At 43.5% G+C, this 26584-nt stretch overlaps 1 protein-coding gene across 4 annotated transcripts in view; it reads right to left on the reverse strand.

Annotated features, from left to right (window-relative positions):
* The window catches only part of ZDHHC16 (zinc finger DHHC-type palmitoyltransferase 16), a 434178-nt gene that overhangs the window by 154299 nt on the left and 253295 nt on the right, over positions 1–26584 (reverse strand). For 3 of the 4 annotated variants that reach the window (XM_069611577.1, XM_069611575.1, XM_069611576.1), the window contains 2 exons: positions 25858–25905; positions 10882–10967 (listed from right to left, as the gene is read on the reverse strand). In XM_069611577.1, coding sequence (XP_069467678.1) covers positions 10882–10967; positions 25858–25905 — 134 coding nt within the window. The remainder of the gene's footprint in view (positions 1–10881; positions 10968–25857; positions 25906–26584) is intronic. The other variant, XM_069611578.1, reaches the window with a different exon arrangement.

A 26584-nucleotide genomic window follows, 5' to 3' on the forward strand; every position in this document is an offset into this window, starting at 1 on the left:
GAAAAACCCTTACATATTTCACACTGGTCTGCGGAATGGTGAGGGTGGAGGCAATAAATACAATCTAGATGGCTGTCCCCCTCGTAAACCTTCTTCAATCCGCACGTGGCGCACGGGCGAAACAAAGGTTTGCCCGACATTCTGGTAAGACCAAAAAAACCTCAGAGGCTCGTTCGGTCAACCCAGCGAGTAATTTCAACGATAGCCTAGAAAGTAGAGACTACGCGAGGAGATCCCACTATCTTTGGAGACGGTTGAAATCTGACGGGACCCGCGGGGGCGGGGCTGTTATACCATTACGTCCTATGGGGCATGCGTGGACGTCCCAGGGGAGGATGTAGATGTGGATAGGACACACAAGTGTCAGAAGTTTTTTCCTATAGGAAACGACTATATATGTGTACCGAGGGTTCCCAGTCTGACGACGGGGAATATTCTAAGCATGTGAATCCATGAAAGATCCAATGCTGGAGAAGCTAGAGCTCCCTGTTCTGGAATTATTGAAACGGGGGAGGAGTAGGTGGGTGTTGGAATTGGATCCGAGTGTTCTGGTTGCCGTTTTACGTGTGAGGCATTGATTGAGGTAGGTGGGAGCATTAGAAGTGACGCATTTGTGTGTGATGGTGAGTGTTTTGTGGAGTATTCCAGCTTGTATAGGCAGCAAGTGTGCCTCTCTCCTGTACTGTGATAGGTGATCCCTTTTATATTAATGCCAAGCTCTGCTCTCAGGGCTTTGTTCTGCAGTAGTTGCAGTTTAGTTATATTTTTCTTGGAGGTCCCTAGCAGGATTATGTTGCAGTATTCTATTCTGGACATGATGAGGGCTCTTGCTAGGGTGATGCAGTTTTGGGGTGTGAGGAAGGGTCGGCTCAAGGTGATGACAATCATTTGTAAATAGAAGTGTTATGCAGTAACCCCCACCTTCATAGCCCTCTATGATAGTATCAACTTCCTGTTTCATCTCTTGGGATGTTTCACCTCTCCCACCTCTTCCAACAATTTTTTGAGGCGCATGCAGCCGATTTCCAGTGCTATGATGAGGCTTCTTACTCTGGCAACCCTACAATTCATGGAGCCTTCTCTGCCCGTGTCACCAAGACAGATGTGTGGTTTCATATTTTATCATTCTGCAAATTGTCTGCGCCCCATTTAAATGACATTCACTTATTCAGGGTGATGGGGGCAATGTCCTGATACAACCTTAGGGATTGACCTTAGTAGACTATTATTGCTCATATCTCTGGCTTCCTGTTTCTTTACCTACTCACACTTTGGCTTTCAGGACAATTCCCTTTTCTGAAATGCACACTTATCTGGTTCTATTCCATCTCCTGAATGCTGGAACATCTCATGCAACCTCTCTAGCAGTCGGGCCATCCCATACAACTCCCCTTTTCGGCTCACGGGTCTGCCTTGGCCCCTCTTGTTCATGCGCTACACCTCCTCCCTCTGAAAGATCCTATCTTCCTTTGGTAGGAATAATAGGCGGACAGAAAGTTACAATTAGTCCTCACACTTATCTCTAGAAAATACTCCAGACCGATATACTGAAAAATAAAATGTATATTTTAAGTAACACTTATGAAACTATGAGGTCAAATAAGTATATATGTAATAATACACAGTATTAGAATATACTAAGCATATGATAAAAACAGTAAACTCTATTTACCGACTCTCCTAACCCCAATTTCTATATGTGGGCCATCTACCAGAGGTGAGCACCCAGCATAAAATAACCAGGGCGTGGGGGAACCAGGGATCCATAAATACGAACAAGCAGGCAAGTCCCATATCGCCTACACATTAATGTGCATTGCACTATACACACAACCCGACTCTAGTAAATGTGAAAGTGCCTAGATGAACGGTCAGCACCTAAGGCATATGGTTAGGGATAGGGGTTTCACCATCACTGCACAAAGGAACATCACGCCCAAGGAGCTGCTGCAGGTAAACCCTTGCTAGGCGCTACACAGCATTTAAAAGAGTAGTCTGCTCGTTCTAACATGGCTGCCGTAGCACTGACAGCACTCCTGAGACCTTCTTTGCCGAAAAGCCTGCCTCTGCAGTCAGTGGATTGTCTGTGGCCTTGCATATCTAGTTCCTGCCCAGAGAGCTGGCAGGTAAAGCCGGCCGCCTCCAAAGGCCCCCTTTAAGGGTCTTATTAAACTCCTGTGTTTCACCATCACTGCACAAAGGAACATCATTTCCAAGAAGCTGCTGCAGGTAAGCAGTTGCTGGACATTATATTGCTTTTAAAGAGCAGCCTGCTCGTTCTATCATGGTCGCCGTAGCATCAACGACACTCCTGAGACCTGCTTTGACGAAAAGCCTGCCTCCGCAGCCGGCGGATGCCCGTGGCCTTGCTTATCTACTTCCTGTCCAGGGAGCCCCTTTAAGGGTCTTCCCAAATAACTGTCTGGGCCTGTCCGGGCACGTACAGGGCTTCAGAACATACCTCTACATCTTCTCTCCCTTGAGTATTCTTGATTGTACCTCTCTTCAACATGTAGCTTTCACGTAATCCGACACTTTCTGCTGTGCCAAACACTGCAATGTAAGGTAAGGAGGGCCGCCCCTCCAACTCGCAAGCCCGCCCGCACGTCTGTTTGCCTGCTCATCCCAGCCATCTATCTCTTCCCATTCTCTCCTCCACATATTGGAAAATGCTTCCTGTTTGTTCCTAAACCACTGCTACAACTTTCATACTTCCTTGCTTATCTACACCTAATACCCTAGGGATTACCATGGGACTGCCCTATGCTTATCACTTTGTTGTAAGATCAGCAAGTGTGTTACGGCCATCCCTACTGTACTTTACCTTAATGTATTTCACTGCCAACATCGTATGCAACCGTTGCTGCCCCCTGCCTCTTGGGGTTTGCCAGGTGTGTGCGGGACGATTCACGGCCTCCACCGTTAACCTTTCTGGCCTGACTGACTTGGTCCCAGCAAGCAGGGACTGAAACTAAACCAACTCACCTGAGGACTTAATCCTGGACATTCATGTGTTACTAACTCTTGTCACAATCTCTGATCTATGCAACATATTATTCTGTTACTATGCAGCTACTACTCCACCTCTCTCTGCATGAGGTGCAGCCCACCCAGACTGTGTACACACACTAATGTCCCTTATGCTTGTCTGCACGCCTGAAGTAGGCATCCACACCATGAGGTGAGGCATTGCCAGTCTGTGTACACACACCTATTTTGTCTATCATTTTTGCTTGCAAACCTGAAGTTGCCCCCCTCCGCACCAGGAGGTGATGCTTTGCAATTCAGTGTACACACACCGATTTTGTCTATCACGTACAGTATTGGATGTTCGATGCCATCATATTCCTAGGAGAGTACAACACCTAGGCATACTTTTGAAGCATCAGTTTGTAGTAGAAAGTCGATTGAAATCAGACATTTTAAGGACAGGTTCACTCCAAAGTATGTTCTTCAGACCATCAACACTTGCTTGATCCAGTTTGTCCCAGAGTAGCTTTTAATGTTGTACATTCTTGAGCTTGTCCTTTTTGTTTACTGCTATTGTAGAATAATTAGGGATGAATCTCCTATAATATCCAGTGAAGCCTAGGAAGGCACATAGATCTCTTTTGGTCTTGAGGACGGGCGTTCACTGGACTGGCTTCATTTTCTCATTTTGCGGTTGTATGAGACCATTTCCTACGAAGAATCTTAGGTATTTCACAGCGGACTGTGCAAGGTGACATTTCCGTGGGGTGGCTGTGAGGCCGGCTTTTCTCAGGGCCCTGGTGATTTCATACAAATGATGGGCGTGTTCGAGCCATGTATTACCATGGATCACAATATCGGCCAAATAAGCTCTGCAAAAACTCGAGTAATGATTTAATAGGTTATCCAATAGTCTCTGAAAAGTGTCTGGAGCCCCATGAAGACCAAAGAGTAGCACTATAAAATGGAATAAGCCATGGTGTCTATAGAAGGCAATTGTACCCCTGGGTTAGATCTAACTTTTGGAAATCCTTGTCCGAGTCCAATTTTCAAGAGGGATAATCAATTCTCAGCATGGGCTAATTAGTAAATACTGAGATTGCATTTTGCTTTCTGAAGTCTATGCAGAACCGCCATGATTGGTCTGGTTTTGCAACCAAGACAATAGGAGAGGACCAAACGACCAAACGAGGGCTCGATTATATCCGTCTTGAGCATTTCCTCTACCTTGTGTTCAATGATTTTCTTCCAAATCTCCAGGATTCCATAAGGTCTTAAAGTGCTGGTTTTCTCTTTTTAAGTTCTAATAAAATTGAAGAAATTGGTCATCCTACTGGGCTGTTTGGGGAATACCTCTAGAAACTGCACCAGTAGATCAGTAATGTCGGCCTGTTGGGAAGGTGATAGGTCTGAGGGAAATAGTATGTATTTTCTCTATCGGAGTCAGTCAGGAGAATGGCCATAGTAATTGTGGCATCTTGGTTAAGGTCTAGTGTCTATTCTTTGAGCAGGCTGACTCAAAAGACCAGGGTTTTCTGACATCTATCAGGTTGTGAAACAAGATCATTCAAAGGGGCTTTCTTTTCCAGGATGTTATTTGGGCCGTACTATTTGGAAATCATCTTTATTTCTGAGGTAGGCAGAAGAACCAAGACTGATTGTACAACTGAGAAAGTACAGGGTATGGTACACTTATTGTATGTAGTTTGTTGCTGTTCTTGTGCTTGTCCCAAGTGGTTATTTACAATTTCTTATACTGCCACCATATGGGCTTTACGTTTTTGCACAGTCTCAGAAATTGATAAAACAGCCTGTTCTCTTTCCTCTCAAGTGTCTCTTAATATGTTTATGATGTCCCGAGTCTCCCTCCCATAGAGCAGTTTAACCGGGAATATAATTCCAGTCTCAGCTGCAGTAAAAACTCTAGGAGTTTACCTTGACTCCATGAGGGCTATGTCACGGCAGGTCAATGCCATAGCAACCTCCGCTGCACTCACCACCAAAATAATCAATGCTGTGAAACCATTTCTCTCCACGAAAAACTGCTGGTCAATAGCCAGAGCCACAGTAGGCACCAGATTGGATTATTGTAATGCCCTCTTCCTAGGCACCTCGACAAAAAACCTAAGGAAAATGCAAGTCACCCAGAACAATGCCCTGAGCATTCCAAAAATGGAACACATTTCCCAGGCCAGGTAAGACGCCCATTGGCTGGCAATAAAAGATTGCATTCTCTTCAAATCCATGGCCATCGCCCACAGATGCCTCTCCTCAGACGCCAGCCCTAGCTTTCCGAAAGGATCACCCTTGATGTTTCCACCAGAGCGACTAGATCTCACCTGACTAATTAGACATTTGTACCCACATTCAAAAGATGCAAAGCCGGAGGCTCTAGCTTCCAACATCTGGCACCCAAAAACTGGAACGCCCTTCCTACTGCACTAAGGAATGAGAAATCATACCCTGCCTTCCGCAAATTGCTAAAAACCACTCTATTTGTTACGCTCACCTGACTCCCACGGAGGCGCTGGCCTGGTTCGCGCTGCTGTGAACTCTTCTAAGGTGATGCGCAGGGTTCGGAAGACGGACTGGACCGGGCCCCCAAATCGGGCTTGTCTGGCTCGAAGAAGTATCCTTCTGTAGGCAAAAATAGGGGATTAACTGTCTGCGGGGTAATGCAATCGGCCTCCCACTTTCCCCTCTCACCCTCCTTGAAACCCTTCTGTGATTTCTCGTAGCGTCTCACCTTAGGGTCTGGAAGGACGAGCTCTCCATCCTGCTTCTGATGCAGGGGCGCGTTGGTATCCAGTTACTTCACTGGATTTTCGGATTGGTGAGAACCAAACTTGCTTGGCTTCCAGGTAAGTTTTTTTGATAAGAGGTTCCCCTTGTGTCCATGTATTAATGTACTAATGCTAGTGTCTTTTTCCCCATAGGGGCCGGGGTACGGAATGCCGGGGAACAGGCACCGACCCGAGATGAGAGGTGAAATCCTTGTAGAAATCAGGTAAGTCTTTAATGAGCGTTTTTTGGTAATGTCTTTTCATTCGCTCATTAACGCTGATGTCTCTTTTTCCCCTTAGGGGCCGGGGTCCGGAAATGCCAGGATGTGGCGCGGACCCGAAAAGAAGAGGGAATGAATCAGAAGGTAAGTCTTAACATGGAGATTTAGCTTTCCTTATTCCCTTCTCTCTCTCACCTTTTGTTCTGGTCTTTTTCTCCCTAGGCGCTGGGGCGTGACTGCAAATCCGGATGATCGCTGCTGAACATGGAGGCGCCCTGTAAAGGTGAGTGGAATGCGGCGCTGCAGCGATCGACGCGATGAGCTTTTAAATTAAGGTCTTCCTTTTCAGGATTGTCGGCGAGATGTCTCCGGGATGCGGATTTAGCAGGTAAGGACTTTTCCTTCTTCTGTTCTCTTCTTCTCTTCCTTTGCAGGTGATCCAGGATGCTGGCAGGCGTGGCAGAAGTCAGGATGCAGGAGCAGACACGGTGAGCGTCCAGCTGCTAGATGCAGAACAACGCGAAGCACGTGTGGCTGTTCGGGTGGGGTTTAAATATCCTTGGAAGAAGTTCCAGGTATGTATCTTTCCTCCAATCAGGTATGTATCCTTCCCCGACCACGCCCGGATGGTAAATTAGTCCCACAGGTAACGTAGTTCCTTTCAGGCCTCAAGGAGGCCGGGATCCTGCAGCATGGTCTGCATCAGGTAAGTGCACCCAAGCATTCCCATAATGAGCCTGGCGCCTATGGCGCCAGGACTGATGTCTTTTATGAGCCTGGCGCCTTAGGCGCCAGGACACTGTCCAAAGGGCCCCTATATGGGGTTGCTTGGTCCTTCCTTGGGGACTGGATGTCCGCTTTCGGGGACGCCGGGCTTGAACCGGCTCCCCGGGAGCAGGCATCATGACACTATTCAACTAAATTATACCCCCACTCCCCAGATGCGCACCCTCCGCTTGATTGCTAGGCCTGTAGGGGTGCCTCTATGTGATGTATCGTCTAAACGCACTGACGCATGATAACTTCTGTATGTACTGAATGTAAACTATGTACCTCAAGGTGATGTATCGGCTATATGCTCTGACCTCCTGTAATTTTTGTATGCTCCGAATGTAAACCACACCCGCAAATACTTACCTGTTGTATACCAAGCAATTTTACATGACATGTACCAAGTAAGCCTTCCTTTTCAGTGCCACGATGCCCCCGGGCAGCTGTGCGCTATACAAATGCAAATAAATAAATCACAGGGAAGCTGGGGTTATATCTGACTGAGAATAGGGCCCAGGGTATCAGCACGTCCCAATTCTTCCCATTAGTTTCAACCAGTTTATGCAGTATTCTTTTAAGGATTTGATCAAAACGGCTTACTAAACCGTAGGTTTGTGGATAATACACAGAGGTTTTAATATTGAGCATTTCTTTTACTTCCTGCATCAGACTGGACATAAAGGTGGTGCCCTGGTCGATAAGGATCTCTTTGGGAAACCCTACTCTCAAAAAAAAAGGTAATAAATGTTTCAGAATGTGTTGGGTTGCATTATTACGGTGGGGAAATGCCTCTGGATAGTGAATGTCATAATCCATCATTACTAGGATCTGACGATTCCCCAGCTTAGATGTTTCCATGTACTCACTGTGTCCATTGCTATCCTTGAAAATGGATCCTCAATGATGGGTAAAGACTGTAAGGGGGGGTTGCTGTTTTCAGACAGATTTCATGCATCTGTACAACGTTCTTAATATCAGAAAAGACCCCTGGCCAATAAAATCTGGGTATTATCTGGCTTTGAATCTTTCCTATTCCCTGGTGTCCGGCTGTCAAATGGGAGTGTGCTAGTTTGAGGACTATTCTCCTAGTCTGCAGGGGACAACTAGTTGTGTATGCCATACCCCCCTCGATAATTATGTCACCGAAGAGAAGGTACTGACCTGACTGTCTTTTTTCGTCAGTAGTGACTTTACTGAAGGCCTTTATGAGAATGGAGTCATTCCTTTGAAGAGTACAGTCACTTAGGATTATAGCTCATTCTTACGCACTTCAGCTAACATATTGGTAGAACGAGGTTGAACCCATAAAAAAGAATAATTTAGTCAGTTAATTTGACTCGACGTAGGGCACATTTTTTCACTTATACTGAAGAGTGGCTCTACTACTCTGTGAAACTGTCAGAGCATTTTTTTTAAAATAAGTCAAATTTGTCTTTTCCTTTTTCTCGTATACTTGTCCATTCTCTCGACGACTAGTATTCTCTGGATGAAGGTCTCACATAGGGAAAGAAACATGTCCACAACAAAGCAGAGTATCTCAGTGAGGATGTACATGCAAAGATAGACTATGGCGTTAACCCCCCCTCCCCCGTTTCAAGGGCTGCACCGGAGGTAACGGCCGGGCAGACATTCGCTCGGGCGGCTTATAATGTGGGCACCGGGCCGTTAATCCCCACTCGAGCACTTGGAATGGGGGGTAAATGCCAATAGCACCCGTCCCAAATGCTGGGCTGGGCTAATTCAAAGTCTTTTCCTGCTGCAAACGGGATGCCTTTTGGCACCTAATAGTGTTGATGGGATTACAAAATAAAATAAACTGGGACGGCAAGGAGGGGGTACAGAAGATAGCGGCGGGGCGAACCGGCCGTCAGGCAGCATGAAACGTGGACTGAGCTCGCCAGTTTCAGCCGACAATCCAAGCCAACTGATTGGCTGCCTCCCCCATCAGGGTGCTAATATAAGACAGACATTATATTTTGGCATGAACACCTATTAACAGGACTTGTGACTCTCTTCTCTGAAGTCAAACACAGATTGGAATTACTATCCACTACTGGCATTGTAAATGTGAAATTCGTAGATGTCACCTATGCAAGAACAAAAGGGACACAGTTGTGGTTTCATGTAATTGTTTCTTTATATTGTGGAAATTAAAATATTTTGTATAATCATATTATGGGTTGGTTCACACTGTAAAAGGTTTATTTTATAACAATTAGAATATTGCTGTTAGAATTTGATTAATGTTCTGCATAAATTACAATTCTTATAGTTGAGTTAGGCAATAACAACATACATATGACACTATCCGTAGGTATGCTATGTGTGGTTGCAAGTGTAGAATACCCAGGAATACTACCTCCATTCAACAGACTAAGATTAGAGTGAACTATATCCCTTAACAACAATGTGATGCAGCAAACAAGTGGAAAAGCCAACAGGTTAGTAAACAACATGGAAACTAAAGCAACCCATAAAAGCAACGTTTGACAACACTCTACCCAACGTGCACAGCTGCACTAGTTTCCAGAAAACAGACGAGACTTTAACAGAACTTTCACCACGATGCACATTCTGAATGACAGAGTAAAGGATTTACACCGTGTTCTCTGTGCATACTTCTACATATGCCCCTGCATGTGCTTTTGCAGAGAGTGAATGATCTCTTAAATCAGACCTAAAGAGGACATCCCTACGTAGTGGCACTGGGATGGAGTCGCATCCATCTTAAGCTTTTTTATGCGAAGATCAAGGTCCCATGGGAGAGATTCCATTGAAGTTGCCTCTACCTGGCTACACGAAACCTTTTTCACATGTGCACAAGTTGTCTTCTATTACCCACAGAAACTTCCCTACCAATGACCAGGGTGTCTCCGAATGTGAGAAACTGCCTACTGCATATATGCCACTCCTAATACTAACACCCCCTCCCCCATCTCAACCGTGGTCTAACATCCACCAAACAGGGAACGCTTCAGCATATGGCGCATCCAATTTGAGAATTTGATATGCTTTACGCCAGACATACCTACCGAAAGCAGCTACATGAAGCAAAGATCACCGTCCATCAACTACACAGGTGTTTATGTCAGTCATATTCCATAGTAAAAAGGCTGTAGTTAAGATTCTGGGATTAATACCAAGCTAAACCACTATGCAACATACTGCAGCTGAGCCTCAAGACATTCTCAAAATGGGAACTCCAAAAAAAAGGCATCTTCATTGTGTGATATGATATGATATGGCATTTGTAATGCGCCTGCACACAAGTGATTTAAGGAATTTGATTTATACATCTTTTGAAACTCCCAAACAGAGCTATGAGTTTATCAATGTCTTTGAAAAAAGCCATCTTCACATAGACAAGTGCAAGCAAATACATGCTTTCATAGAATAACTAACTTGATGAATGGAAACCTTCCCATCACTGTCAGGGTTTACCTAAGTCCCATAGAACGGAGGTTGTATTCAAAGTGATACAGGAATCCATGACACATGGGTAGCCAGGCTGATCGTTGTTCGACTGCATCAAAAGCCTCTGCAGGGGCACAACATAATAAGTATATCAGGTGCTGAGGGCAATTTATATTCATTAAATATTAATATAAATTATCCTCCGCACCTGTTCTTCCTTGAATGTTTTGAGATCACCTGAAATGCATATATTAGACGAGAACTTGTATTTCCTTGAATGACTTTGGTGGCTGCATTCCTCCTTACATTGCCAGGCACAAAGCAACTCTACACAACGAATACTAGATTTCTATGTGGAGCAACATTATGGCACACAACAGGACAGTTCCCTCCTGGTTCAGGCCAGAAAGGAAGATTTTAACATCTTATTAGCTATTGATCACCTAATCCCAACTGAACTCTCCTCCCTGGCACCTATTTCTACTCCTTACTATTTTTGTGCCCCATATCAATTCCCTTTGTGAAGAGTACCATTACTATGTCTGAGCTATAGAGATTCTCACACATGTGGTTAGCTATGTCCAATATGCAGAACATACATTCATTTTTTAATGCACCCATATCCCGAGCAGTACGGAACATGCAGGATACTTTCAAACATGGAACCTTTTCGTACTTAATATTATATGTGCGTATAACTGAGGGCAGTGGAGATAACTTACCTACAGAGGACCCAGAGGTAAACAATACATTTATGGAACATTTTTTCTTTGAAAGTATAAATGGGAGGTGGAGTCTGGTAATAGGTCTGAAAGAAAAAGAAAAGAAAAAGTAGGTCATTCGAAATTTCATGGTATAAATGTGAGAGATCCATGTGTAGAGAACCAAGCTGGGATAGCACATTCCATTGCAACACTGCCGCGAAGGGATAAAAGCATGCACAACTTGAGGACATCAAATGTTATTGGAACATAATTCATACCCACTGCCACAATACTATACACTGGGTTCTCTTAAACGTGCTTTCAATTAGGCTTGAAGTCAAAGGAAGTTGGAACAAGTGAAACGATTTGCAATACGGACAGGCGTTATGATGCACTTTTAACAACGCAGGAATCTCATAAGAAGACTGGTGATGAGTGAATTGTTATTGACATGCAACACAGAGAACAAGGAGTTCGTGCCATTCATGTGACGCCTGCAATCTGCTGTGAATTCACTGCTGTTCAATTTACCAGGCACCATTGCCTTCCCATTGTCATTGTCCCACCTAACGTATCTGATTGATTAACACTACTTGCTTATTGTACATTTGGAAATACACCCTGGAGAAATCCTTAGCACACGGGGTGCCAGAGATGGCAAGGGGTTTAATGGTGCTGCTGGATACTGTCAAGAGTTGGCGTGCCATACACTTAGTAGACAGGACAAATTTTTTAAAAGCAAATTGTGCTTGTATTCCAACAATATTCCCTCTTTTACAGAATTCACAACCCTAGTTTATTCTAAACCTTGGGTTTTAAAAAAGACATAATAATAATAATAATTTTATAACACGCTTAATACCGTTGACCAGTTTCTAAAAGAGATGCAGAGATTCAAAACTGTGTTGCTATGCGTTGTCTTGCTTCCAAGACAAACGCGTTCCCCCTGAGCTATCCTCCCTTGCTTAAGCACTCTTTTCCAATGTGGCCATACCACAGAGGGATGAAAAAGACTTGGAAGTCTCTCTGGTGCCAATTAGAGCTACACATGATAAACTGAGAGACAACCAACCTAGGACAATTGAAATCATCCACCTCCAAGTACGCTCTTTCCTTCAGTAATGCCTTCAAAGGCCTGGCACTGTAAAGAGGCAAGTCATATTTTTTTCGAATGAGTCCACAGCCTCATTTGAGGGGAATCTTTTGTCCGATGTACCACTAAGCAATTTCCATGAACTGGACAAGGAGGATAGCTCAGGGACAACGTGTGCGTCTTGGGAGCAAGACAACACAGAGCAACCGAGCTTCAAATCCCAGTCCTGGTCTTAGAGACTGGTCTCTGGTATTAAGCCGGTTATAAAAGATTCATTAAAATAATTAATTAACTCCAACGCGTATGTTCTAAGCTGAATGGGAATTACTTTCAGTGAGTAGGAACGTTGCAAGTAAATGCTAGAGGGGAGCTTTGCTCAGTTCCTTAAAAGCTAATCAAAATGCTAGGAAGGCGATCTTGCATCAACAGTATGAGCCAGTTTTCCTTACCAGCCTCTGGCACCACTCCCCAGTGCCACCATTTTTTTTTCTCCATGTCCACTCCCACCTTTATTACCTCACCCCCGTCAAACCCTCTCCCCTTTTTACCTACCCAGATTGCCTACTTACTCACCGTTCCACTGCCTCGCTGCCCGCTCTGGCCTCCCACCACGACTGCCATCTGCACAGAACAATGTTTTATGCATTTTTCCATGTTACGTGCAGTCTTTATTTTTTATGGGATTCATGCTTACGCTGTCGCTGCAAATCCAATTCCCTTCCATAAAAAAAATTATATATTAGTTCCCTAGAGTGAGACCCGTGGTGGTACCAGCTTACATCAGTACTATGGGTGCGGGCTTGGTCGGTAATCCATGCCAATGCGCTTGCTCACTCGGGCCTAAAATGGCATGGGCTAGCAGACTGTTACCAGTTAAGCCTGCCTCCCTCCCCAATGTTGATTAACGCTACAGTGATGCTGGTGGACATGGTAGGAACTTCATCCATGCCATGCCTTCATTTCTATTCAATAGTATCATTGGTTCTGTAGTGACATCATCTTGTTTTTGGCAAGTCATCACTGCAACTTTCTCTTTTGTTAGAAAAATGTGACTCATGGTCAGGAGTATGCAGGATTTCCATTCGGTTTCTACAGTACATTTTTTAACTTACACAAAACATGGACATCTTCCTCTTATGCTCTACCCAAATACGCATCAACATGGCTACATTCCTATTTCTTTAATCACTAGAAGTACAGAAATCAAGACACATAAAACAGGAATAGGCACAAGAAAACGGCAGGCAGTGGAGGTGAGTGGGACAACATATAAAGTACTGTTTAACACGTGGCCACAACCTACTGTAGCAGATGGGAATATCGGAGGCGAGGGAACAGGGGGAATGAGAGGAAGAAAAGGTCCAGAAAGGCCACCAGTGGCATACAGATACAAAATAGACGGAATCTGGATTTCACATAAGAAAAAGCTGGGCAGGAATTAAAAGATGAGAGAAGCTGTAGCTTTGGCATAAAATACGGCAGACCAGGCTATGATGCGCCTGAGGGTTTAAGAGTGATATATACCTGGAAGACTAGTCATTATGTTAAAGGGATGCTGCGTGTTGAAGTGTATGATAGGCTGTGCCCAGCACCTACTTAATAATAGTGCAACAAAACGTGCACACTGATAACTATGCACATGCCTACCTAATATTCAGATAAAAGCAATTAGTAACATAATGGTTTAATGAAAACAAGACGGCAACAAAACAAATGCATTCCCTATTCAGCAATGACAAAACAGATTCTTGCCCTGGCCTTAGCCAGCGGTGGCAAAACAGATTCTCGCCTTAGCCAACACGTGTTTCAACCCTTCCAGGTCTTTATCAAGGCTTCATATTGGCAAGTGTATCCCTCTTCTTACATTAGTTGTTCACACGGTACAATAGAGTAGTTTGAACGAAAATGTCGAGCAACTTCTGTGTGACGTATTGGATATCAGCTGAAGCGCACACAGCTGAATTCCAATGGCGATTGCGCCACATTTCTAATTCAAAATGATTGCCATATTGCACGAGTAGCAATCATAGGATTATTTTGTATTGGAAGCGCAAATGCACCCACAGGAATCTCAAGAAAAATAATAAAAAAGAGTAACCACTCATTATATGCAGGATCCCTGGTTAATGAACATCCTCGTCATGCTTGGCGTGCTGTGTGTAGGGCAAGGATGTTATTCAACCAGGTATCCTGCATACAATTTGGAGTAATTCCTTTTCCCCCCCTGAGATTCCTGTGTTATTCAACCAGGTATCCTGCATACAATTTGGAGTAATTCCTTTTTCCCCCCTGAGATTCCTGTAGGCGCATTTGCGCTTCCAATACAACATAATGCTAGGATTTCTACTCACGCAATATGGCAATCATTTTGCATTAGAAATTCGGCACAATCGCCATGGAAAAATGCAACTCAATTTGCAACACCTGTTAATGTGAATAAAATATAATCCTTGAACTGAAAATTGGTATTGTTAATTATGACAATACTGTCCCTCCATTCCAGGTTCTACTAGAGGTTACAGTATGTCACACTTCTTGTCACACACAACTACCATTTGTGGCTTCTGAGCACCACCAAAGAACCTGTCCTGCTACATGTTAAAGGTATGTACTTAAATCCGGTCTTAAATTGCTTTAATATGGACTTGCGTGTCCAAGAATGTATGTAACCGGTGCATAAACACCCAGCCAGGATCTGTCTCTTGATTAAATTAGGGGTGCCTATTAAAAGATCTGACAGAAAAAGGATCATCATGCCTGATGAGATGCCTCCTCGAGACCTTTGTGACCGCAGTTTTTCCAAAAAAAAAAAATCACCTAGCTTATCACACACTGCTTTGGGGTTGACTGAAACCTCCATTCCCGCATTCTCTTTTTCTTCATGTGAGGATTGTAAACAGACTTTTGTTAAAATGTAAAGCTCTCTGTATATTTGTATTTTGTACTGATTAGCATTTTTAAAGTGCTCATACAGCCCGGGTGCATCGAGGCGCTGTTACAGGAATAGGTCTCTTAGTTGCGTATTTATAATGCGCTTAATGCCCAGTGGTTTCTAAGTGCGGACCCGGGGATCGAACCTGTGTTGCTTCGTGTCGTCTTGATTCCAAGGCGAGCGGGTTGCCGCTGAGCTATCCTCCTGGCACATCTTCTGTGGTGCTAGCCATCATTCACAAATCAAAACCTATGAACTCTGAAGTTGATGGTTATATTAGCATCCTGTGAGCTTTGCGGAATGCATTATTTATCTTATCAATCTAAGTTTTCCTTAGGCTGTGTAACTTCAGCACCGAAAGAAAGGAGCATACCCCACTCTTGAAAAACATGGGTTGGACCACCCCCTCTTGGATGATTTCCAGCCTATTACCAACCTGTCTATTTATTCTTTCCAAAGTCAATGAAAAGTTAATGGTTCCTCAACTACTGTTTTTATTAACTAATTGTAATTCCTTATTTTATTGCAAAGCTGTAGAACAACCAAAATGACAAGTATCATTTTCATCATTCCAATGCCTATGAAACAAGTGGGATATTCAGAAGCATACGAAGAATGAATGTGCTAAATACAGATAACAAAGGCAACCTCATTACATTCATTTTAATCATTATAAAAACTGCTTACACATTTAATTTGGACACCATCAACTGATATTTGTAATGTTGGTTGTTCTACAGCTTTGTAAAGAAAATAAGGAATTATAAGCAGTAAAAAAATAAACAGGAAGGTTCATTATAAAATAGAAATTAAAGGATGTGCATAAAGGAAACTGAAAGACACACACATTTCTTACCAGTTTGTATAATCACTAAATTGAACTTTTGTGGAATAATACTTTAAGAGCAGAAAATAAATCATGGGCATGTATGGGGAAAGTTGTAATATTCTATAACAATATGGGATATCTTCCAGGTGGATGCGCTAGAAATCCATGAAGTTGATAACATATGTTTAATGAATATGATTCTAAGAAAATTAGATGATTTAAAGATTTGAAATAATAAACAGTGTGACTGCCAATCAATTTGATCATGTTCTGTTGTGTCTTTATGTTTTCTCACATTTAAAAAAAATAGGTTTAATTCTTTTTTTGATTGTATGTGCCAAAAACAATAAATCGCCCTGAATAATGTCCTAAAAGTGAAACACATGTAGGTTTTTATTAAAGTGTAGTTTTATAGCAATGTAACAAAGGAGATGTCACGACCCTTGCCCAAAACCCCCTCTGGCAAACCCATTGGCCAGGTGCAGTCAGGACTCGGACCTCTAGAGCCTGGCATCCTCTTCAAAAGCCCTCATGGGGCCAGTCCTGGCACCTATGGCGCCAGGCTCATACACCATGAAAAAACAATGTGCTTGGGAACTACTTTATTGTATTGTATTGTCAGCCAACATGGAGGCATCCACATAGCTTGTTACCTAAGAACCAAGCTATGCGGTCTAGTGTTTTGGGTGTAGTAGCCTAGGGACTACTTTACCTGGACTATTTTGTTGGGGCCATTTAAACCACACCCGAGTAAGACAACACGCTTCGCGTTACTTTGCAGCTTGCAACGTGGCGCTCACCGTGTCCAGTTATTCCCTCGAACCTCGGAGAAGCAGAATCTGCAAGGAGACAAAAGGAACATCATTAGCCACAGCATCTTACTTGCAGTTTTCATCTATAAACACTCACAGCTACTGAGAACAGATTCCTCGAATCTGCATGCCTCCCGGACAGAACGACCTGAAAGAGGAAGATAGAGGCAACATTAAAGAAAGCAGTAGAGACATTTACAAATTACGAACTGCCCAAAAGGCTTACCTGGCTGGTCGCCTCTCGGCTGGCACCACTCCGGACATTCCACTCGCGCTGAAGAACACCGCGACCTACAAGGAAGGAAAACACAGGTTAGTAAAGGCAAGACTTCGCAGCGCTGCACATAGCGCTTACTTACCGCATCATAGCGCTCTTGATGCGCCATCATTTACCAGCAGGGCTCAACCAAGCCAGTTCGCCGCACTGAAGCTGCGCATACCTAAGGGAGAAAAAAAGAGACATTTTAAACAAAGAAAGGCATGCAGGATAGCAACAAAACTAAAGAACAGCAATAAGACCTACTACCTGAACAATATCAAACGGGCCGGTGACAGTGAAGTAACTGGACCGCACTCACCCATGAAAGACGACGCGCCCCTGCAAAGAAGGCAGGACGGAGAGCACGCCTAATTCTACCACAAGGTGAGGAGAGGGCGCCAGAGGGACTGAAATCATACAGGGGTGGTCAGTTTTGAACACAGTCCTCCTGTATTTTCAGGCAGAACTTTTCAGGCACAACCTTCCCCGCAGACCACATCAGGGCAAAGCTGAGAAGCATACCAGCGAGTAACCCGGCTGGGTGGTGTCCCACTGGATACCAGGTGAGCGTACCAGGAGATGAATATTGTCCTTGCACGAGGCATTTCCTAGCTACAATATATATGTGAGAAGACTAGCAACATTAAATATATGAAAGTAATTAAATACAATACATTTTGAATACACTACATTTATATTGTATACGCCGGAAGGGACAGAGAAAACGACCTGGATTGCGAGTGTCCTCTGGAGGACCTTGCTGATCTTCCCCGCGAGGTAGATCTGGGTCTGGGAGGAGAGTGTTGTGGTGAGGTGTTGGTTGTAAGGTCAGCATCACTGGCCTCAGAGCTGCATCAAATTGAGTGATGACCTTCTGCAATGAAAAGAGTACCTGTATCGATAGTAAAGCCTGTTGGTTGGTTAACAGTTTCCGCACTTCCCTTTGTTGAATTTTTAGGTGTGTGGCCCCTGTGAGCATGGCTGGACCTGCCTTTTCCTGTGACTGTTTGCCTGATTGGTCCCCTTCCGGAATGTGACTCCCTGGTCTCGGCGGCCTAGTTGGAGTCTCCTCCTGTATCACAACCGACCGTTCCAATTCGGACCCTTCAGCTTGTTGATGATGTGCCTCGAAGTCGGTGTCGACTTCGTACTGTAATATCTCCTCTGGAATTACATCGGAATAGTGAATAGGGGATACCTGGCTAATGGGTTGTAGTTACGTGGGTTTGTCTGGCTGGGGAGGCTGTATCTCCTGAGGACGTTTTTGCTTCTCTGTCAAAGGAGGGTGTCGTCGACGACGACTAGCAATCTTTCTGTGTTTTTTGGGACCCGGGGATTTCACGTTCCCCTTCGCTTTGATTGCATGCCAGGACGACGTGACCGTGTTTACGCAGTCTTTTTAGAGGGGCTTCTTTGTCGACAAGTCCCCTCTATGGTGTACGGTGGACGAGCTGGACTTTTGGAGAGGAGTGGACGAGGCAGTTTTATGGAGTGTCATCGACAAGCTGGACCTGTGAAGTGTTGTGGATGAGGTAGTTTTGTGTGGTGTCGCTGAGGGGCTAGATGCACTGTTTTGTCACAGTTGTGGTAGACGGGCACACTTTCCGTGACTTTTGCCGCTCTTTCTCTGTGGTCGAGGTTGGAGGGTGCTTATGCGCCTTCTGTGTGTGCCTCAACGCATGTTTAAGCATCTTCAGAGTAGCCGACGATGAGGGGTTTGCGTCCACGGCCGTGGTGGCCTTGACCAACCCTGGGGAGTTCGGGTGTTCCTTGTGTCCCCCACTCTGGACTCAGTGCCTTTGACGAGGCCTCGCCCTCTCCCACTGACCTTGACTTATACTTATATTTTTTCTGCCGAATTACCGTCTTCTGTCCCAGACGTCCGTCCCGGTGATGACCTTCTCCAGGCGACGACGGCCTCTCTGGCCCATTCAGTCTCCTTTCGCCTGCTGTTGGCAGCTCGTAGCCATGGGCGATTCTGTGTTTAGTCCTCTTCACTGGCCGCTCTTCCGACCTGCCCCTTTGCCTCGACTGTGGTCTTTTCCCTGTGGGAGCAGCTATGCTTTTGGTCAATTCGATGTCAGAGGGATATTCGGGGGTAGTTCCCCCTCATTAAGCCAGCAGACCAGCATTCTGTTTCAATCTTTATGAGTCTTGTAACTAAGACCTCTACAGATCGTGCAGTTTGACGGTGTGGTGGAGGTACAGGCAGTATATACAGTCAGAGTGTTTATCTCCATCATGTACATTTTTCAGGCAACAAGTGGCAACTGGGCTTAAGAAGGTGTCTCCTTTAACCTGCATCCCCAGAAATCTACCGCACCTCGAAGCAGTAGACTTGATGTTGTAGAAAAGTAGAAGAAATGGTTTTAATTTTTTGTCAGATTTTAACCTAGATTATCTGTGGAAAACCAGAGTACTCCCTAGCTCAACACGCAGTCAGAATCTGAGGGGAAGAGGTGATTCTAGTCTAAAGCAACTCAAGGTCCGATTGGTGGGGACCAAAAGTACCCATAACAAGGGTGTTAGGCTACTAAATGTAGGTGGTTCTTGCCAATGGCAAAGGGAATCAAAAAGTAACAGGGGATTCCCAGCCTGATGATGGGCAATATTCACAGCATGTTTTTTTGTTCGTTTAGTATTTATTATGCGCGCCAGACCCGAGGGTATAAGGGCGCAAGAGCATAAGAAAACGTACAGCTTGGTGCAAAAGTTACAAATTACAAAGTGTCAGTAGTGAGCAAGGATTAGGATTAAACAACACAACAATTTAAATTAACAATATGGGAATAACAGTTGTGAGCAAGATCAGAAGTATATGCAAACAAGAACAGAATGTGTGCATTCATTTGTAATTTGTCTCTATTAACCAACTGATCAAATTTTGCCTGAATTTAGTGAAGGATAGTGAAGGATATGTGGATCTATGAAAGATGCAATGCTAGAGAATTTCTATAACAATATGGGATATCTTGCAGATGGATGCACTAGAAATCCATGCAGGGGATAACATAAGTTCGATGAATATGGTTACAAGAAATGTAGACGGATTTAAAGATTTGAAATAATAATCAATATGACTGCTAATCAATTTGTTTATGTTGTGTCTTTATGTTTGCTCACGTTTCTTTAAAAAAATAGGTTTCATCCTATTTTTTGATTTTATGTGTCAAAAACAATAAATATCCCTGAAGAAGCCCACTTAAGGTCTAGATATAGGATAGCGGCCTAAAAGTGAAACACGTGTCGGTTTTTATTAAAGTGGAGTTTTATAGCCATGTAATAGAGGAGATGAATATTGTCCTCGGATGAGGCATATCCTAGCTACTATATATATGTAAGAAGAATAGCAACTTTAAGTATATGCAGTAATTAAATATCCTGCATTTTGAATAAAATACATTTATTGGACAGTGCATAGTTGAGTAATTCTTGTTTTTGGATAATGGTATAATCATTAACACATAAAGGTAAAGTGTCTGAATTGACTACATACAGCTAATGTTCCTTAGCATTGGTAAATATTTATAGCATCCAGTAATTAAAAGCACAACTAGGATCATAGTAGGCTCCGATACATCTTTTAAGAAAATACAATTACATTGGAATATCAATTTGCCTGTGTGGTGATAACAACAATTGACAACCATTTGTAGTGGAAGATAATGCTCTGAAATATGTTTCACCATTGAAGCCTTTTCTGAATGACGTTAATCCCTAAAAGGTGCTTTATTTTAAGTTCACGTACACACAGAATATAAGCACCTGCAAAATATAAAGCTTCACAGTCACATTGTAAAACCAATTTCAAGACCTATGAACTTCATGTTATAATAGTTTGACTGTAGCACAGATGTACACAATCATACATATTGATTCCCAAAATTAGCCACAAATGGAAATAGTATAATCTAACACTTTCTGGTATAGGGGCCTAATATTGCCACCGGCTACATGATGCAGGATCTGGGAGGCACATGTGGATGATTCCCATGTCGACCCCAAACTTCTCCAGAGAGTTATATAGAGACTTGCCTGAATGACTTTACAGTATGACCAAAACCAGTCTCAGCATTGGCTGAAAGATGCACAGGCAACAGGCGGAAAACTGACGACGCAAAAAAGGTAAATCCAAGAATTGCCTTACCCCATCACGCTTTGTGATCCCTGTGTCCGAACAAGAATATGCGCAAGTGCCCAGACTCACATACATGGAAACTGTACAAGTGCGCTGCTGTGCAAATATGGCACCCAGCCCTGATATCACCTCACTCTGCCGAGCTGCAGAGGGAGTGAGGTGTTGGGAGGGCAAAATAAAAACCTGCATTTTCAAATACACGAGAGAGGGGTTTGGTGAGAGAGAAACCCCAGTGGTTGGCAGAGAACAGTTCCCAAAGGATGGGGAGAGGGAGACCCCCAAGTGTGAGAAAAGTGCATCAAGGGATTAGCAGGCGATAAACTCAGAAAGCTGGGGAAAGAACAAAGGTCAGAGAATTCAAGGACAAGGAGGGGTAGAAGGCAAGGAAGGGGAGTGGTGAACAACTCATCCAGGAAGGAGATAATAAAAACCGAGAAGGAACGCAGGAAGGTGGACCTTAAAGAGGGAATCATGATAGAGGGTGGAGAAGATCACAGGGGGTGCCTGGGCAGGCAGAGAGGGAAGGTGTTGCAAATAGCCTGACATCTTGCAGACTTCATGGGAATGGCAAGTAGTATGTGCATGTGGTAGAGTATCAAGGAGATGATAGGAGCTCAGAGCGGAGAAGGCTACTGTGGTGGAGGGAAAGAGAGTCTAGGAAATCTCAAGGTACTAGACCATTAGGTGGTGCGAGGAGGACAACCAAAGGGGGGGATTATAGAATAGTCAGTGAGCCCCCAATTCAGAGTCTGACGTTCCTCATTCCGAGTCCCAGGCCATCCTCCCAATGGTCCCTAAATGTGTAGTGCATCAGTGTGCAACTACTGAACTAAAACATTGCAGAACCAATAAAAGAGAAGAATAAGAACCCCTACAAGAATGGGGAAGAAATGTCGTGGGCACTCAAAGCACCTTAGATAGTGAGTTAATATCACCTCTGCTGTATTGCACCTAGGCTCAGAATACATACTTGGGACACTGCAAGGATAGGACTTGATGCCTTTAAAGAACCTTCAAATTGAGCTTTATATTAATGGAATGGCAACAATTCTAGCGAAGAAGTTGGTGAAGAGACAAAAATGAACAGCTGTGAGCAATGATCCCTGTCCTATGCCCCTCTGTTCTACATTGGCTTCAAACACACCCATCACCCTTCTATTGGAGCACTAAGAACAGAGATGGTTTTGCTATCACAAAATAATGTGAGAATAAGTGAAACCTTTTTCTTTTATAAGCTTAGTGTACATCCTGGCACTTGCATGTACAAATTTCTACTTCCAAAAGCGCAAAGAAAATGTACAATTATGGATCCAAGAAAGCAACAAATATCCTTTTGTGTGAGCGACTATTACTATTCTATCGCCATAGTCTTTACATTAGAAAAATAAAGCAATAGCAATTTTCCATTTTATAGTGCCAAACCACATAACCAGCTGAAACTCTAAGGAAAACTAAGCCACTTTGTCTGCTGCAGGTTAATTTCTGGATAGAAATCTTGCCATTCTGAAAATATGTTCAATTTTGTTATTCTATTGTGACAAATACCGAGATATTGTCACTGCATGTGGGGAAGCCCCTTTGCATGAGGCCAGGGTGGTGAGTCTTCTACTGGATAGTCCCCCTGGGGGTGGTACTCAGTGGGAGGATCTCATGGGGAGGCAAACTTTACTTTGAACATTCTAACACAGGCAGTTTCATTGGCTAGTTTGGTTGAGGCAGGGAAACGCCTCTTAGCTATAGGGCTCATTAGGATTTCCTCCAACCCCACCATTTTTGTTGTTAATAAAAGGTTTTACCAATCAACATGCCACATTTGTGTCCGTCTCTTACTCCTGACCCTCACACTGTCTACAAAATTGGTATCAATTTATAGGAGGCTAAACATGCTACATGCTCACAACTATGATCACAGAGTGGTGGCATCTGCAGAACTCTGGGGAGGACTGCGTCAGTCATACATTTAAAGGTTGAATGAACTAAACGGCCCTGACCTACAGGCCCTGTACCCCAGGCGTGTTGCGCTGCCACAGGTGGGTGCACTATCACTAGCTGCAGTGCTCACAGGGCTTGACCATTTGCCATGCCTTGTGGGCTTTGCATTCAGGACACTGGCTGTGGGCATGTCCCAAACAGTGCTCTTTGCCTGCTGTGTCTGGAGTGAAAGCTATGTGGTTATGTTCAGTGGTCCCCTTCTTTTGAGTACTGTGCCCATAGTATGTTTGTGGCCATGACACTAAAATAGTTCCCCTCTGCAAAGTGCATGCCTTGTTGCTGTGTCTGGGTGTAGTGCCCCTTCAGAATATGCAAGGATTGGATATGATATGTCTAGCTACTCACAGTATAAGCGCAAGTCCACCATTTATCTTATACATGTGTGCTAGACCACATCTATAGTTTACTGTCTATTAGCCGCATTCAACTTCCTTTTTTCAGAGCTTAAAATGTGATTAGATTTAATTTAAATGACTGGTTTGTCAAAATGAAAGAAAGCTGAATTAAGCATATTCTTGAGTTCAGGCACTGATTATTCTTGTTTAAATTCATTTGTAGTGTACTTATAAGAAGCCCCTGATGAAGAGTGTCTAAACTCGAAACACGTTGGGCAATTCCCCACATTAAATTTGATGTACACACGGACTACCTAACGTCTCTTTTGCACTAAATATGTTACCGTTTTTATACCTGCATCAATCAATTGTCTTTGCCTAACTAGAATGAAATGTAGCAAAGGAGCTCTTAATGTGGCGAGACCTTATGCTACAGATTCTCAATGGTTCGCCTAATTTTAGGCCGCAAGATAGTGTGCAGGGGACTTAAGTTCCCACATTGGGAACTTTCTTCTTTCATTGTTTAGCCACAACCTCGATGCCAAGGTTGTTTTTCTCTCCCCCGCACCTGAAATTCACTTAATCAACCATTCCTGATTCCAACTAAATTACTATAGACCTTTTTCTTAAAATCAGAACTAACCAATTCACAACACTTTTGGTGTGCATTGTGTCAATTTGGGGTACTCTCAGTATAAGGACAGGATTTGCCATGCAATGTCGATGTACACACACTGTTTTGACTGGCTGCCTTTGTTTGGCAAGCTGTTTCCATCAGTTGTCAGTTATGGCCATCATTAGCTCTTGTACTCACATGCTTTACCAATGACTACCCTGTCATTTCCAGGTATTCACCTCTTGTCTGCCACTGCTGTTTGCCCGACTGCTTAAAGGGTTTGTCAGGTATTGACTTGTGTTGCCCAGGTACTACCCCTCCACTCCTCGGTAGGTTTTTACCTTCACTTACTGAGTCTTCATACTCCATTCATCCACACCGGAAATGCTCCAAACCTCTCCTCCTCCCCATCATTTGGCAGAAGTATTTTTACTTCTCTTGCCAAACTATATATGTATGTATATAATAATGTATGTGTTGGTATTTATAGAATGCAAACATAACTGGTAGCAAAGGTGAGCTGGTCAATGGATTAGGAAGATTCAAGAGTGTGTACATAGTTCAACAACTAAATGAGTCGAGCCCATGCGTATTTTGGCAGTACTCTTCTACTACCATCTGGGTGTCTGTGAAGGCTTCAACTTTTGTGGACACCCTCCTTGGAGTGGTTTAGGATGCAGTCTAACCCAAGAAGCTTGCCAGAGGCTTGAGCTAGACCACATCCCAAAACGTTTTTTTTCTCTAAAGGATGGGCTCTTAGGACGTTAACAGGGGAAATGACCAGCAACAGTATAAACGCAGGGGAGTTACATTTCCAAGAAGGGTGCAATAACAGGGATGAGAGTAGGGGCTGCTCTCCCAAGGGTTCGTTTTGGGAGGAAGGTGTTTAAAAGGCCAGAAGATTCAGCAATATTTGAGTGAGGGTGAGCAGAGTAACGATTGCTCCCACAAAGGTGTGTTTTGGGGGAGGGTAGGCGTTAAAAGACTTCAGGCTGTTTTTTTTTTTAATGGATTGTTCCAAACCGCAATGAGTTTGGCAACCAGTTGCTGAGGACGGCAAATACCATCAAGGTTGTTGGGAGCAGAGCAATATCAATTTTAACTTCTTCCCTAACACTATAGTGTGAGAAGTTTATATCCCAAGGGACATGAACTTCACACGTAATTACTTCACTGTACTTTAATGGCAACTTTTAATATTTCAATTGTATTTTTCATTATGAAGCATGGACATTTTTCATTTGTTTCAATCACCATCTCTGTAAACTGCTAACTTGCTTGCTCTTGATATTTTGCCTTTTGAAACATTTTATTTGAATGGCAAATAAAATCCTGCATTTGTGTGTGTTTAGCTGTAGGTTTGTGGTAGTGAAGTTAAGCCAGTTGGGCGGAGATGAAGGATCATATAGGATTGGTATTAGTCCCATCAATGCCACTGGTTGCAGTCATTTCTTCTCAGTCAAACACACTTGGGGTTAGGGCATGCCACATTCATGACTAGTACAAATGATAAGGTGTGACGAGAGGTGGACTGTGGGTCAAGACGACTGTACATGAAGACTCAACACCTGATATGAACACAGGACTTACAGCACAGACAAACATAGTTGACAATACTCCGCTTTAGTTCAAATATGCTTGGTAAATGTGAACATGATAGGATCTGATTTTCTTTGTTTTTATAAGAGATTTCCAGAGACAGATGGTTGCTCGACACATTATCAAAAGCAGTTTAGAAAAACAACTATATTCCCTCCATCTTTTATAGCTCTACCAACATATGTATTGGCTGTGATCTCTTTAAGAGCCTATCCACTTGGATATATGGGTAATACATATATCCAAGTCTGCATGTTGTTTAAGGTAAATATTAGGTTTACGTAAGTAATGAAGCTATAAAGCGTCCCATCAACAACCCAGCATAACCACTGCTTTGATTTTGCCTCCAGCAACTAACTGCTTCATTGGAACTTGACAGGATATCCCACCTGATTGGCTGCAAACTGAAGTTTCTCCTTCTCAAGCATTTTCATTTTCTATTGGAGGGGAATAAAATGACCGGAAGTTACCTTTCACACAAAACTCACCACAGTTGGAGACGGGCTACGGGGAGCGAAAATGCTCCCTGCTCCTTAAGTCAACTGTGTACATCCTGCCTTTCAAGCATCGTAATCCAACCAGCCCACACAGAGGCGTGACAGGGACTTGCATAGGAAACCCACATGCTATAAACATGCACAGTGTTTGATGCAGAGAACTTTTGCGCATTTATTTTTAAAACAAGTTCTTAATCATGAACAGTGAGTTTTTAGATAAAGTGTATCTAACATGGTTGGAATACAAATATAGGAACCTGATTAACAAGTTTTACGGATCCATGTTTGTGCATTTGTGGTGAGTAAGTCCCTTTATGTCCGTTACAGAAGTACTTGCTATTAAGAATCCAACATGGTGTTTGCCTTTGACATGACTGCCATAGGAAGACCTCACCACCAATCAATTTTAAGTGAGCAATCACATACATTTGGCTTTCAGCGAGTATGTACGCATGCTCTTTTGCCATCAGCAATCTGGTTTAAAGAGTCACTTTCCATAAAACAAACCACTAAGCCATCTAGTGACAAAAAAGCAGCCAATGACGATCTGGGAAGCAGAAATTACATGTGTGGGGAGACAACAAGATCTACATTGCATCATCCACCCTCTGTCACTGTT

This window comes from Ambystoma mexicanum, chromosome 8, assembly GCF_040938575.1.
Source record: "Ambystoma mexicanum isolate Mex_15411 chromosome 8, UKY_AmexF1_1, whole genome shotgun sequence".
In the NCBI taxonomy this organism is placed as follows: domain Eukaryota; kingdom Metazoa; phylum Chordata; class Amphibia; order Caudata; family Ambystomatidae; genus Ambystoma; species Ambystoma mexicanum.